Source organism: Phragmites australis, chromosome 1 (genome assembly GCF_958298935.1).
Source record: "Phragmites australis chromosome 1, lpPhrAust1.1, whole genome shotgun sequence".
In the NCBI taxonomy this organism is placed as follows: Eukaryota; Viridiplantae; Streptophyta; class Magnoliopsida; order Poales; family Poaceae; genus Phragmites; species Phragmites australis.
The window spans coordinates 35,483,104-35,497,744 of record NC_084921.1 but is presented as its reverse complement, the minus strand read 5'-3'; the positions used below and the strand labels follow the sequence as shown (position 1 = coordinate 35,497,744).

General features: G+C 39.8%; 2 protein-coding genes across 3 annotated transcripts; one reads left to right on the top strand and one right to left on the bottom strand.

The window, feature by feature from the left end:
* The first annotated feature begins 4,123 nt into the window (after nucleotides 1-4,123).
* On the top strand, nucleotides 4,124-7,318 carry LOC133916758 (uncharacterized). The gene is made up of 8 exons (XM_062360588.1): nucleotides 4,124-4,590; nucleotides 4,860-4,984; nucleotides 5,115-5,152; nucleotides 5,335-5,445; nucleotides 5,529-5,608; nucleotides 6,235-6,271; nucleotides 6,747-6,788; nucleotides 6,890-7,318. Exons 1-8 carry the CDS (start codon nucleotides 4,327-4,329, stop codon nucleotides 6,970-6,972), a joined length of 780 nt encoding a protein of 259 aa, XP_062216572.1. The 5' UTR covers nucleotides 4,124-4,326; the 3' UTR covers nucleotides 6,973-7,318.
* A 1,946-nt stretch (nucleotides 7,319-9,264) lies between these two features.
* LOC133916746 (uncharacterized) lies at nucleotides 9,265-14,441 on the bottom strand. 2 transcript variants are annotated; one of them, XM_062360575.1, is made up of 9 exons: nucleotides 14,230-14,441; nucleotides 13,107-13,218; nucleotides 12,918-13,000; nucleotides 12,038-12,137; nucleotides 11,785-11,904; nucleotides 11,619-11,703; nucleotides 11,060-11,173; nucleotides 10,934-10,973; nucleotides 9,265-9,796 (listed from the first exon to the last, which is right to left on the bottom strand). In XM_062360575.1, the coding sequence occupies exons 1-9, from the start codon at nucleotides 14,392-14,394 to the stop codon at nucleotides 9,737-9,739; spliced, it is 879 nt and encodes a 292-aa protein (XP_062216559.1). In that variant the 5' UTR covers nucleotides 14,395-14,441; the 3' UTR covers nucleotides 9,265-9,736. The 2 variants fall into 2 exon arrangements, with proteins under 2 accessions (XP_062216559.1, XP_062216550.1); XM_062360566.1 differs by having other exon boundaries at nucleotides 11,619-11,904.
* Nucleotides 14,442-14,641: the final 200 nt, after the last annotated feature.

The window sequence follows — 14,641 nt, the reverse complement described above, 5'->3', positions numbered from 1 at the left end:
AGTGAGATTTTAAACTCTATTATTTCTATTAAGAATATTGAAGTATATCGCCTTACTGTTGATGCTAAAAAATCTAATACTAGTGGAAATAAACAAAGTGCTCAGAATCTTCCTCATGACAATATGATTGAGGACGAGAATGAGATGGATGGACTTGATGCACACCTCAGTCACGTATACCGTTATTTAACTGAGGTCCTCAATGATGAGGGTTTAGATCAAATATGCTATGATCTAAAGGCGGTGCTAAGAAAGAAAAAGTTCAATTCTGCAAAAAAAACAAGGGCAAGATAAACCGCCCAAAAAACCAAAAATCTCTTCCAAAATTTTTCTTTAATGAAAGACATCTTCTGAAATAGCAGAGGCCTGGGAGACTGGGCCAAACATAACTTCCTTTCAGATACAGTAAAAGAATAACAACTAGATTTCCTTGCCATTATGAAGACAGGTAGAAGTGATTTTCATGCTTCAACTCTCAGACACCTTTGTGGTAGGCTTGAGTACCTGTGGCATGTTATGCCTCTAAGAGGTAGATCTGGTGATATGTTAGTTGGAGTCAATGCAATAATATTTGACATTGGCTTGATTGTGGAAGGTGACTTTTACACAAAGTTCCTTCTAAAGAATAAAGAAGATAGTTTCATATGGGCTCTATTTACGGTCTATGGCCCGTCTCAAGATGATCTTAAGTCTGCTTTTCTAACAGAAATGACTCACGTTTGTAGTGCTAAAACCCACCCAATACTAATCAGTAAAGATTTCAACATTATGCGGAAACTGGAGGACAAGAATAATGATAATTTTGATCCACATTGGCCCCGTTTATTTAATGATGTGATTGAAACAGTGGATCTACAAGAGATTAAAATGATTGGATGCCAATATACATGGGCAAATGATCTTGATCCTCTGACTTTTGAAAAACTAGATAGGATACTCATCAGTACGGAATGGGAGACCAAATATCCAAAGGTCTTAGTTGAGGCGCTAGATAGGGCAAGATTAGACCATATTCCGTTATTGCTCAATACAGGTGCGCCCTTCCATTACGGAAAACAACCTCCTTTCAAATTTGAACTGGGATGGTTAATTTGATAGTTTCTTTGAAATGGTTGCTAATTTGGCAAAGTGAACATCGTGGAATCAATGCCATCAAAAAAATAGCAAAACAAATCCCTTAGACAATATTTGAGGGGTTGGGCCAAGCATACTGCTAGAATTTAAAGAAAAAAAGAAATAGCTGGCTAATAAAATAGATGAGCTCGACAAAAAGGTGAAAATAAATCCACTAACACCTAATGAGGTCGCATTTAACCATTACCTCAATGAGAGGCTCGCACATTTACTACGAGAAGAAGAGCTAAAATGGTACTGGCGTGCCAAGGTGAAAGAGCTACTGGAGGGTGACAATAATACTAAATACTTCCAACTAGTAGCCAACGGTAAACAACGAAAATAGCGAATATAAAAATTAGAAGATGAGAATGACAACAATATTAGGGAAGCTGATCTCAAAAAGTATATCACGAAATATTACAATGGGTGATTTGGCAAGCCGGAGCATACTAATTTTGCAATAGATGGGTCATGCATAAATGTTATACCCCAAGTAATTGACGAAGAAAATGAAATCCTTACAGTGCCCTCTAATGAAGATGAGGTGAAGTATGTGATTTTTCAGATGGAGCACAATAAAGTTCCAGGCCCTGACGGCTTTCCTATTGAATTTTATCAGGTTTTTTAGGAATTGATCAAGAGTGACCTTATGGCTTTGTTTTCTGATTTCCACCAGGGACAACTAGCCATATATAGCCTTAATTTTAGGATCATAACACTTGTCCCAAAAATTCAGGAGGCTTTGAAGATTCAACAGTAACATCCTATATGTTTGTTAAATATTAGTTTTAAGATATTTACCAAAGTGGGTACTAACAGGATTGGTACTATGACAGAGAAGGTAATCAAACATATACAAACCGCCTTCATGCCAGGACAAAATATTATAGAGGGTGTAATGATGTTGCATGAAATCATCCATGAATTACATAGGAAGAAAATGAATTACGTTATATTGAAACTTGATTTTAAGAAGGCCTATAATAAAGCGAAATGACCATTTCTTCAACAAACTCTGTGAATGAAAGGATTCTCCATATAATGGTGTGAGTAGGTCCAAAATCTTGTGCCAGAAGGACATGTAGGAATTAAGATAAATGATGAGGTTGTCCCCTTTTTCCAAACGTACAAAGGTTTAAAGCAGGGTGACCCCCTATCACCCATCTTTTTAAATATTGTAGCAGATATGCTTACAATATTAATATCAAGAGCCGAAAGAGATGGATAAATAATAGATTTGGCCCCATATTTGATGGATGATGGTCTGTTTATGCTGCAATATACGGATAACACCATTAATTTTATGGACCATAATTTCAAATAGGCTAAGAATATGAAACCCATCCTATGTGTGTGGACAAACCATCAAATGAAACTCATCCTTATTAAGCAATTGGAACCGAAGTTGAGCAATTTGGAACAGGCTAAGAATATCTACCCCCTATGCAAATGGCTTTTAAGCTGTTTAATAAGGATGGGGTTTGGCAACAACTGCTCAGAAATAAATATTTTGGCTACAAAGTGCTCACACAAGTCTAAGAACAGTCAGGAGATTCACATTTCTGGGCTGGTCTTATGAAAATTAAAGATGAATTCCTCTAATAGGGTCTTTTCAAGTATAGAATAGGAAGCAAACTCGCTTTTGGAATGATATTTGGCTGGGTAAATACCCGCTAAGTCAACTTTATCCCTTGTTGTATAAGGTAGTGAGACATAAACATGCCATAATAGCGGAAGTAATGAGAAACATACCTCTTAATTTATCCTTCAGTCGACCGATCACTGGGAACAAACTAATTGAATGACAACAATTGACGTTGCAACTTGTTCATATCCAGCTCTCTAATGATAGAGATATTTACAATTGGGATCTGAATGGGAAAGGACAATTTACTGTCTAGTCGATGTACAAATAAATGCTAAACCAACCTATTAGTATCTAAAAAAGTGGCTTTGGCATCTAAAACTCCTATTAAAAATAAAAAATTTCTTATGGTACATAGGTCGTGAGATGATTTTGACCAAAGATAACCTGGCCAAAAGAAACTAAAATGACAGCCTTAAGTGTGCCTTTTGAAATCATAATGAATCTATCCAGCACCTCTTTTTTTAATGTTCTTTATCTAATATTATCTGTTATATAATTAGAATAGCCTTAGTGATTAAGAAATCAAGGAACATATCATATATGATCGGTACTTGGTTACGAGAGATAGGAGCTTAGAAAAAATATAAGAATCTTAGTTGAGATATCGGCTATGTTTTGGACAATTTGACTATGTTGTAATGATATAGTGTTTCATAAAAAACAATTATATTATTCATGCAGACGTTTTTCAGAGAAACTTACTGGCTAAGATTCTGAAGGCTGCTTCACATGGAGGAACAGAGGGAAGAGCTTTGTCGGTTTGTCATATCCTGGAGATGGTGACAATAAAGCTCTTCGCTAAGCACATATGATCATATAGTTACAGATTGCAAGCTTCATGACTTTATAATTTTATTTCATTTTCTCACTGTATGATGTTGGTTATTTATGTCAGATATTGTAATAATCAAATGTAGTTTGTATGCATATAAGAATGTAAAAAGTCAAATGTTTATTCATTTTCAAAAAAATATAAGGGCAGATCAACGTGTGCGAATCGTGAAAGAATCTTTTTTTATGTCTCTCTGTTGGGTTTGGTACGGATGAACAGATGATCACAAGTGGATATGGCAAATTAGGGAGGATAAGTGTCTGATCCCACTTCGCCTCTCGCGCACCTGCCAACCCCTTCTGGCGTCCGAACGAGCTGATAGCTCGATGGTTCGCTCGCCGGTGTGTGAGTGGCCGGTCGGAGTCAACTCTAGACCTAGCACTTCTGCTTGGGTTATTGGGTTTTTTTTTAGCTTTAAGCGCCTGTAGACTAAAAGAGAATATGATATGCTCGTCATTTGCTGATTTGGAGGCTTCGTCGATTTTTCAGGAGATATATGTGTATATATTGTAAATTTAGGGCGCGTGAGTGATATAATCTGACTTCACATACCATATTTGTACCTGGCGTTGAGGCTAAAAAAACCCGTCTGGCGTCTGGCCTGTTCCCAAGAAGCAGGGAGAGGCAGAGTTGGGGGAGGGGGCAACAGCTTCCGCCGCCGCCTGCCGTCGCAGATCCGTGGCCTTTCGATCTAGAACCTTTGCCTCCCACTCTATCGGGGCTCACCCCGATGGCCGTGAGCTCGCGGCTTCCCTTCCCTCCCGCGGCGCGCGGCCTCATGCGCCGCTCGCCGCCGCGCATTCTCCCCGTCGAGCGCGCGCCTCGCCGCCTCGCCCCGGGCGTCCGCGCCGTCTCCGGGAGCCCCACCCCCGGCGGATCGCCCGTGCCCAGACGGCGGCCAGCGCCGGCTGACGCCACAGCCGTGGCGCCGCCCTCCGCGCCGTCGTCGGCCTCCTCTGCCATCGATTTCCTCACCCTCTGCCATCGCCTCAAGGTACAATCATACGTGCTCGTCACAATCGCTCGCCCTTTGATATGTCGCTCCAAGACACGCTTTTCCTGCAATTCTGGTGTTTTCTGTAACGCATATTCTGTACGATCGATACTCCCAAAACCATAAGAAATTCTGAAGAGCACAGAGAAAGAAAAGGTAACTGCACTGGGCTGTGCATGAGCAATGATTTAGATTAATTCATGCCCCTCGTTTCTTAGATCACATGATATCAAATGATTCTGAGGCCTATTTCTGTGTTTATTCTAAAGACAACTAAAAGGAAAGGATGGATAAATCATAGCATTAAGGGCCCCGAGTCAATTGCTGATCACATGTATCGTATGGCTTTGATGGCTTTGATTGCTGGAGACCTGCCTGCTGTGGATCGAGAAAGGTCTGTTTCTTCAAATGATTGTTTTGTTCTTCTGAGTTTTGGTTCTCTCAAAGCATCTGCTTCAGATTTCCTTCGTCATTTGTTAGTTTTCTACTCGGTACTGACTGCTACAATATTTTGTCTGGAACAGGTGTATCAAAATCGCTATCGTGCATGACATTGCTGAAGGTAGGCCGTGAACACTGTGCATTAGACAAACTGTTGGTGTGTTGTTTTTTCAGTGCGCTTATTTGATCATATGAACTGCACTTCACCTGCCAGTAGCTTATTAGCCTAAATGCCTAATTCATCCACAATATTGTGTCTTCAGGTAAGTACAAACTCAATATTCAAACTACTTTGTTTTACAGCTATTGTTGGTGACATTACTCCATCAGATGGTATACCTAAGGCTGAAAAAAGCCGGCGTGAACAAGCAGCTCTAGATGAAATGTGTGAAGTTCTTGGTGATGGACCAATAGGTGTGTGTTGTTTTGTGATGTTAGAGTCAGTTTGTGCAGGAACGTTCAAGAGATTTTCAATGACTTACATTTTTTTTTTGCAGCTGATGAGATTAAGGAGCTATGGGAAGAATATGAAAACAATTCTTCTATTGAAGCCAATCTTGTAAAAGATTTTGATAAAGTAAGCAGATAATTATTTGTATTCTTAAGTATCTAGTTATTTTCTCCAAAATGCAATGTATGCAATTTACAAATTAAAAATACAAGAATATTAGTTAGGGTTTTATGGCACTCATTATCTAACTTGAAAATATCGATCGCAGTTATCATTTGTAGCATTATATGAGTTTTCTATTAGCTACCATGATTGTCATTTTTATCAACCTTGGTAGAGTATGAACTCTTGGTAAACTTATATACAAGTCCCTGCAAAAATCACTTGTAATTGGTTTGTTCTGACTTCAACCATCCACTCAAGGGTTCGCTTAAATGCTTGTATTGATGTGGGCATAATAGACATCTTGATCTTGAATGGCCCTATTTTCCAAGTCAGAACTTACATAATTTGTTGGAATGCGAAAGCTTATGGGGTTTCTTCCAGATATCCCAAAGTTCCGATCGTTCAAAATATACAAGTTAGCTGTTGAATAATAATGATTTTTTAATTACAGACGTGATATTTGCTACATATTTTTATGCCTAGTATTACAGTTAACTTAGTGAATTTTTATTCTTTGTTTTTCTTGTTTGTTATCTTCTTTTTGGTCTTGGGATTTGAGCTTTTACAATATCATTTATTTGTTTCAGGTGGAAATGATTCTTCAAGCATTAGAATATGAGAAAGGTATTGACTTTTTGTCATTGTTGATCTCTATACTCAAATGATGAGTGAGTTCTCATTTTGTGTAATTTGAGTATGCAATGCTATACATTCAACTGTAGTACTCCTATTGAGTTTCTTTCACTGTACAACAGCTTAAACTGCCTCGTTGGTATGAAAACAATTTGCTATTACGAAGTATGGATGAAAACTATCATGGCTCTTTTATGATGTTATTCTTGATAAATCATTATGTTTTTTATGGGGTTAATATTTGTGCAAAACATCTGTAAGCATCTGTCCAGGGGAAATAATTAGAATGATGACTGCCTTGTCACGTCATACAAAATAACTAATTGATCCATACCACTAAACGTTTCACTTCCAACACTGTACAATAAATGACTCCTACCTGTCCTATGTTGGCATTTTACATCTTGTACATCTAATGTGCTAATCCATTTATTCTGATAACTTTTTGGATCTTGGAAATTCGCAGAACATGGCAAAGTGCTAGATGAGTTCTTTCTCTCTACTGCTGGTAATTTGATCAATCTCTGCAAAACTTGCTATTGCCAAAGTGGCCACTAAACATACCCAGTCGTATCCTTTTGTTAAATATTTCCTAAACTTGTATTGCAGGTAAGTTTCAGACAGAGATTGGTAAAAGCTGGGCTGCTGAGGTGAATGCCAGGAGAAACCAGCGATGCGGAAAACAAAAGTAGGAGCGTTTGATTGCATCATGTAACCTCTACTAAAATAGGTTGTTATGATGACTAGGTGGTATGGAGAACTGGTGACTGACGACTTGTAGACCCCGTGTCCACACTCTAAGCTAGCTTCAGTTGTCGCCCTTAACTGATTGCAACAGCAATCCAGCCTCGGTAAAGAATAACGGAAAGGGCGTCGAGGAAAACTGTGGATGTAAGTCTGGTCAGAGCTGAAATGCTCGAAATCGCACCAAGACTTGCCCACATGAAGGTATGAAACACTGTAATGTTCTAGTTAGGGATAATATATGCTTTTATTAACTGAGGGAATAATGAAAAGCTGATTCTGTTGCGCCCTTTCCATGGTCTCTTCCTGCCCACATGAAAGTATGAATCTGTTCTGAATTTCACCGTTCGTCTCTAATCTTTTTTTTTATTAAGAAGAAAAGATTTAAAAGGTTTATACCACAACCCACAAGGGGTCGATAAGTGACCTAAATCAGCACACAATTAGACAAGAATTACAAGAAAAAGAAAATAAGGCTAATTAGCGGTGTAAGCGGTCAGAACACCGTGTCGAAGCGTCTCAACCGAGCCGTGATGATGGCTAAGTTCTGGGCTTCGGTCACCTTCCAGTGATCAATGTTGTCTCTGATTAGGACCACCAAACAATTTGAGGAGACACGATAGTTGTTGAAGATAATGTCATTGTACGATAACCAGATCAATGTTATCTCTAATTTCAAACTATTTTTTTTACTATTTTTCTTAAATCACCTATGATTTTTCTAACTACCCCCGGGCCCACTACCATGTAGGCTTTCGGCATATAGAATAACGATAGGTCCCTTATCGGTATTCCGTGTGCCGATAAGTATCTATTCTTGCAATTTTTTAATTTTGCTATTAATTTTGCAATTTTCTAGTAAAATAATATTATTTAAAAAAAAATCTTCATCTTAGCATGTTTTATTGCATTCCCAATTTCCAACCCTAGCCATCCGTCCACAGTCGGCCATGCAACCCTAGCCATCCAAAAAATTTAACCTTCGAGGCGCTCATGTCTTTCACACTAAACCTGCACCCTCAAAATGAATGGCACCTTGAAACATGGCCTGGTAGGTGGATTTAGATGAATATTGGCCAGAGCTTGTCTATTTCCAAATCACCCAGTCATCGACGTCAGATAAGATAATGGTGTTGAGCTGACTCCAAAGCCGCCGATATTGAGCAAACGCCGGTAAGGTTAAAGAACCTATAATGTCTCTGACCCACCGACGATTGTGCAGCGCCTCCCTCACAGTTCTTTTCTTCGAAGTGGAGGGAGCTACACACTTGAACAAATCAGGTGCAATGTCCTTAATGGAGCAATCATTTAGCCAAGGGTCAGACCTGAAGAAAGTGGAGCAATCATTTCCAACTTCGAATTTGGTTGAGGCATTGAAAAGAGTGACCACCTCTTTGTCATGGTGAAGTGGAAGGCCGGCCCACCATTTGGATGAGTCACACCGCTGCCACCAGAGCCACCATTTCTCTCTAATTTATGTTTGGGAAAACTAGGCAGGTGCCAAAAGTGCTTGAATTGAGCAGTACTATCACACGCAAAGGCTGACTACTAGGCCATAGGGCCACATGTCAGTGACACCGATGGTATTTTTCCAATTCACCTAATCTTTGCGATGGTACAGACCAGTTCATCTTAGCATGGTTTATTGCATTCCTAATTTTCAATTGGCGGTTTCAGCTGCACCTCTGTAGGTGGCACCCCCTGGCGTCCACGAAGCAAGTTTCATGCATTGATATGAAACGAGATGCCTTCTACTACTTCGGAGTAAGAGTATAGACGTCTGGCAGTGGCACGGGCGGGCTGGGCGCGCCGCGGGCCCGTGGCCGTTCGAGGAGCTGACGCTGTCACGCTGCGCTGAACTGCTGACGACGCGGCTGGGCAGGCGAAAGGCTTACCAGTTACACGCTTCCGTGCGGTGGGATGACGTCATTCAGGAACCACTCGGGACCGTTCGCGACTCAATTGAAGCTGTGTGTCTTGGTCAGTAATCGTACTCGCGAAATCCAACCAGGAGTGTGTTGTTATGTGACCATGTAATTTAAAAGGCTGATAACCTCTAGGAGAACTTGCTCCATGTCGATTCTTTTTAGTGGATGAACAACGCAGTTACAAATATCTTCGATTGCCCCCGCAACACACGGGTACGCGAAATTGATCCACCGAAAAGAACCTAATTCGGCGTTTGATTGACAAAGGAATTGCCTCGACTAGAACTGCACAATAGATGAAAGCATCGAATGTTCAAGAATATTTTCGATTCCACGATATAAATTGATACATGTTAGGAATCAGTAAGTCGGAAAAACAATTAACACATGGATTCGGTCGCACAATAAATAACTCATCTAATTTCAGTTCATGACATACTGGTAATAATCTTCCCTTCTAAAAAGAAAAGGCATATCAGTTGTAATCTCAAGATCTCGACTGCCTCTACAATATGCGCAAAGTTACAAGAGTTACTGTCATACTAACTAAAATTATCATCAGAGCCACAAAAAGGACGAATAACACGCTACTCACAACCTGAACCTCACTCAAAAGATCCCCCTTGGGTCAAATGTGAAATGTTACCAAAAACATCCTTGTCCCTTTACATGACTGCTGGTGTCGCATCCATCCTACCTGAACCACCATCTCATGCCAGCATTTATCGGATTGTGGAGAAATGGGGTGTAACGGTGAATATAGGGGTTAATTGTCCGGCCAATTTTAAGCCATATAACTCTGATAACCAGCAGTGAAGGGAGAGTGGTACATGAGCTTCAGCAACTGCAATACCGGATAAAGAGAGTGAGATAGGGAAATTGTTATGCCGTTAATATAATAAAGCTTATTGGTACATTTGTGAGACATTATAAAATGTAGTGGATGTAACAAGTTCACCCATGCACAAAATGATTACTGTCTAGATCCTCATCAAAATGCTAATGGCAGATGGTCACATTTGATAATTTGGCACAGCCATTGGAGAATTTCTCTGCTACAATCTTCAGATTATTGAAAACCATCCATACAGTTTTGGAAGTGCGCACTAGTCTATGATAATTGATTATTCTACCAGTTTTAGTAGAATCCGCGGCCATGGACGGGCTCGGCAAGTACGGAGGTCGTTGGGTTGTTGAGAACGGGGATAGCGAGAACTCATTTTGTGGAAAACCACTCGTAGTCGGTTTTGACAAAATCGAGAATTCTAGGGTTACAGAAAACTAGTTTTGCTAATCCACTAGTTAAAGAAAACAAACAAAGCTTTCTAAAAAACAGACTGAAACAAGTTTTGTGGAATCCAGTTTCCACAAAACCTGAGAATGTGTGATGACAAATTTACAGATCACAGGCAGTATAATGATAATCTTTGGTGTGCTACACTAATTATAAAGCAAATGCATCTCCATAAGGCCATAGAAAAAGTCAGTATCAACATAGCAGTAAATAGAAGGAAAAAGTCCATATTACACACCTGAACTTTCACACTGAACTAGGAAGATGCCCACACAACCATCAATTTTACCCCCTAGCCCTAAAACTATCCTGGTTTTTGCTGACTTAATGGTGGTTTTTACACATTGTTGCTGATGTGGCATTACAATTAAAATCCTCCAGTTGGCCAAAAGGAGATCCACCACAAAAGATCTAAGTTGCAACACCCACACACCTAAAACCATCGCCAAGTCAGCAAAAACCAGGATGGTTTCAGGGCTAGGGTGTGAAAGTAGACGGTTTCGAGAATTGAGGGTTGTAAAGTAGACAGTTTCGAGAGTTGAGGGTTGTAAAGTAGATGGTTTCGTAGTTCAGGGTGTAAATTAGACAAACATGTAAGTTAAGGGGAGTAATTTGGACTTTTTTTCTAAATAGAAAACATGAAGCTGATCATTGGCGAAAAATAATCAGTGTGAATGCGGGACTAACCTGCCAGTACATGAATGTTTGCATAGCATTGCATTGTCGCCTACACAAGTAAAGAAACACTAAGAATTCAATGTTAAGTGGCTTCTAGGGAAAAGAATGAAAAATAAAGCACTAGGATCAACTAACGAGAATAGAGATAGGATCAAAAGAAATCCCAACAAAATCTCTGCATTTGAACACAGAAAGTTGACTGCAGTCATGTTTGTCTCATCCCATGTACAGGGCTGCTCCAGGTATGTCCTACAAATTAACAACATACTTGTTATGATCCTTTTACCAATCTGTTCGAAGGAACAAATATTGCCAGCGTCCGGATCACAGAAAATGATGTTCTGTGTCTCAACAGCTTGCTAACATCCAAGTTACCAACGTATAAAGCATTCATGTTTTCTGATTTACAACTATCAGACCAGGGGGTATTAACCTGTTGTTATGGCCATTGCATGAAAGGGCTACCAAGAGTATGAGACCACAACCTTGACTGCAGAATATGCTATATGAAGACTTTATAGGAATTACAGGTTTTGAAAATGAAAGTAACTATGGTATATAATTAATTAAACATGAAGTCAAGATAACAATTCAAACCATGATGACACACAACATGGCTATACTATTTTTAATCTCAAAGGCACCAATTACAGCATGCACCGTATATCCTTAGAATTCTTTCAAGTTCATTTACCTGTACAAAGAGGAATTAGTAAAATGGCGCTGTAGAAATCTGGCCACATGTTCAGGTGCCCAACAAATTAGAGGTACCAAAACAACTGCCAGAAAAGAGTAACTCGTTATGCACAAGGAAATAATATGACTGAGCTTCGTGTCAAAGTAAACAAAAATATGCTTACACTTCAAGCGCAGTTTAGAGGTAACAAACATAAGGCAATACATGAATGGTATAAAATCCTTTGATGAAGTTACATGGTGGTACCATGCCTGAACAGCCTGTGTGTTCCCTACTCGGGTAGCTGATAGGTAAGGAAAACGGTATATCAGTAGTGCACATTTAAATAATAAAGGCATCTAAGGTGGGGGAATAAACATTAATTAAAATACTCAATTTCATGTTACCTACCCAGTAAAATGCAAACAAAGCATAACCTGTTGTGCATGTTGTTCCAAGAAGTGACAACCAATATCCCTTGTATTGTAGCGATTGTGGTGCTATTGGAAGGATGCCGATCAAGGCGACTATAAGAACCTATCAGAAAAAGAAGAAGAAAAAGAATGGTCTAAGCTGACTATATATTATCTTGACAATTTTGGACAGATAACAAATAACAGTGTTATTGCTCATCACTAATATATGGAAGATAATAAGCATCCAAATCAAAATCAGCATTATCGCAGGTTGGAGCACTGATACTGATAAACATGTAGATACTGGTGGTACAGGATACATTGATAATTTGCTAAACATACACAGAAAACATGCTAGTCAAAAGTGGTGTAGATCCAGTCAAAGTCAATTGCTTAAGCGATATAGGCACCAAGATCTCGCTCCTAAGTAAATCAAAGATCACATTATGGTCAAGTACTTCAACTGCAACAAATAAATAAAACGTCTGCAGAACACTGGGTTCATCCAGTATAATATGTTCATTGCTGTACTGCAATAACATGATTAATGAATCCTGACCATCTAGTCACTTATGAATAATTCTGAAACTGAACTTCTATCAGTCAAAGAGGGCTCCAGGCGAAGATGTTCTCTCATAGAATGCTAGCTTGTTGGCCTGGGTAGTGGCTAATAAAATAACCTTAAGTTGGTCTAGTTAAGGTTTCAATTGCACAATCCAGCTGTTCTCTTACAAACCTTTAAGCACATTTCTTTGTGGAATAGCCTTTACTTAACTGAGATTGGTTTGCTACTCCAGGAGACACACCAATTTAGACATAGATGGCTTGATTTAAACACATAGAAAATTTCTATGATACAACACTTGCTGTCAAAATAAATTTCCCATGTAAGCATTTTTACCCAAGCATTAACAGAAAAATGTAATGACTGCTGGTCCAACTGTAATGACAGTCTGCTTCTTGACGGTCCAGCAGAAACGGTGCCTACAATATCCATGACGATCAGATTGACAGATTAGAAAGGCTACAAAAAAATATAGGTTTGTGGTGCAGAGAGATAATGAGTTACAGCAATATGCTTCTTAATCACCTGAATCAAGAGGCCTTGCATTTTCACTAGCTGAGGTAGATGCTCCCTCTGAAGATGCTGAGGGCTGGGAAGAAGTGGTTGAGGACATTCCTTTAACAGAAAAATCAGGATCCTGTAACCAGAGTCAGCGCATAAGCTATCATAGAACAGTGTTCTGTGTATTCAAATACAAATATATCCCCAGAAGGAGATAGAAAAAAATTATGATAAGACACGACACAACAATTGTACAGTAATATCCATGATACAGAATTTTCTTAAATGAAAAGAAAAGAAGTTAATACATTGAATTACACAATGCACATAGTCCTAAAACAAATTAGTACTGACAGAAATTTATTGGTGCTGAGTCGGCCTATTTTTGCTCAACAAAAAACAGCAATTTGGTCAAAAGGATATTCAGTCATCTTGATCCGCATCAACAGAGAGCAGCATCAGAATTCAGATATTCTGCTCTGTTGCTAAAATACTTGCTTTCCTAAATCCACTGCTGACTGAATTATGAAAAGGACATTCAGTCATCTTTCAGATCACTAGAAGATGAACAAATGGCTTCAACAATCTGTACCAAGAATTTATAGTCAACCTGAGTTTCTATGCGGGGCTAATCAAATAGCTGGACCTATTACAAGAACCGAGTACCAAACCAAAAATAAAAACAAAATAGCCTTTCATGAATCTCTACAGCGGCGGGATGTAAAACTGTCACCTGCAACAGTTTCAGTTCAGGAAAACTTGACCAGAGAGGATGTCTCTGAAAAATATCCATAACAAGGCAAGAATGCACTGAACTGCTTAGGGAAAATAGAGGGCAGAGAGCCTTTTTTCCTCGGCCCTTCGTATCAACAAGATGCATCACCTGCTTAGCCACAAACTAGGAACCTCCCGCCAAAGAGGAAGGCATAGGCACAAAGAAACGAGAGTCCGACGCCTCCCCACAAAAAAACGAAGGGAATTCGAGTGGAAAGGAGCGAAAGCAACCGCATCAGATCTCGAAAATTCCTGAGCGGGCGCAGATGGCAACGCGACGCCACGGCCGGCGCAATGTAGAGTCAGTCCGAGTTCGAATGCAGATAGCAAGCTACTAGTTGCTCGAGCAGGGGAATTGTGGTGGAGTACTTACGACGAAGCGGCGGTAGAACTTGTGCTGGAGGTGGGCGCGGACGTTCGGGTGGGAGAAGAGGTGGGGCGGCACGGCTAGGCTGGCCCGGTACTCCGCCCACCGGGGGTCACGCTCGTAGTCGTACACCGCTGCCGCGGCCGTGGACGACGAAGGCGCCTCGCCCATTTGCTCCCCGGCCGGGCCTGCGGCAATTCTTTGTGTGGCTGTTTGGTTTTCGGTTCCAACAGGTCAAACTAAAATTTAGCTATAGGTTAAATCAAGTTAGTGTAAAAATGATATTTAGTTTAAGGCTAAATTAAAATTTAATCGACTAAAAATTTTAAAAGATAATTTGACCCTCCAAGATTTTGGTTGATCAAAGCACTACCAAAATTCTGCTGACAACACTTCCTTTATGTCCTATTTGAATTCT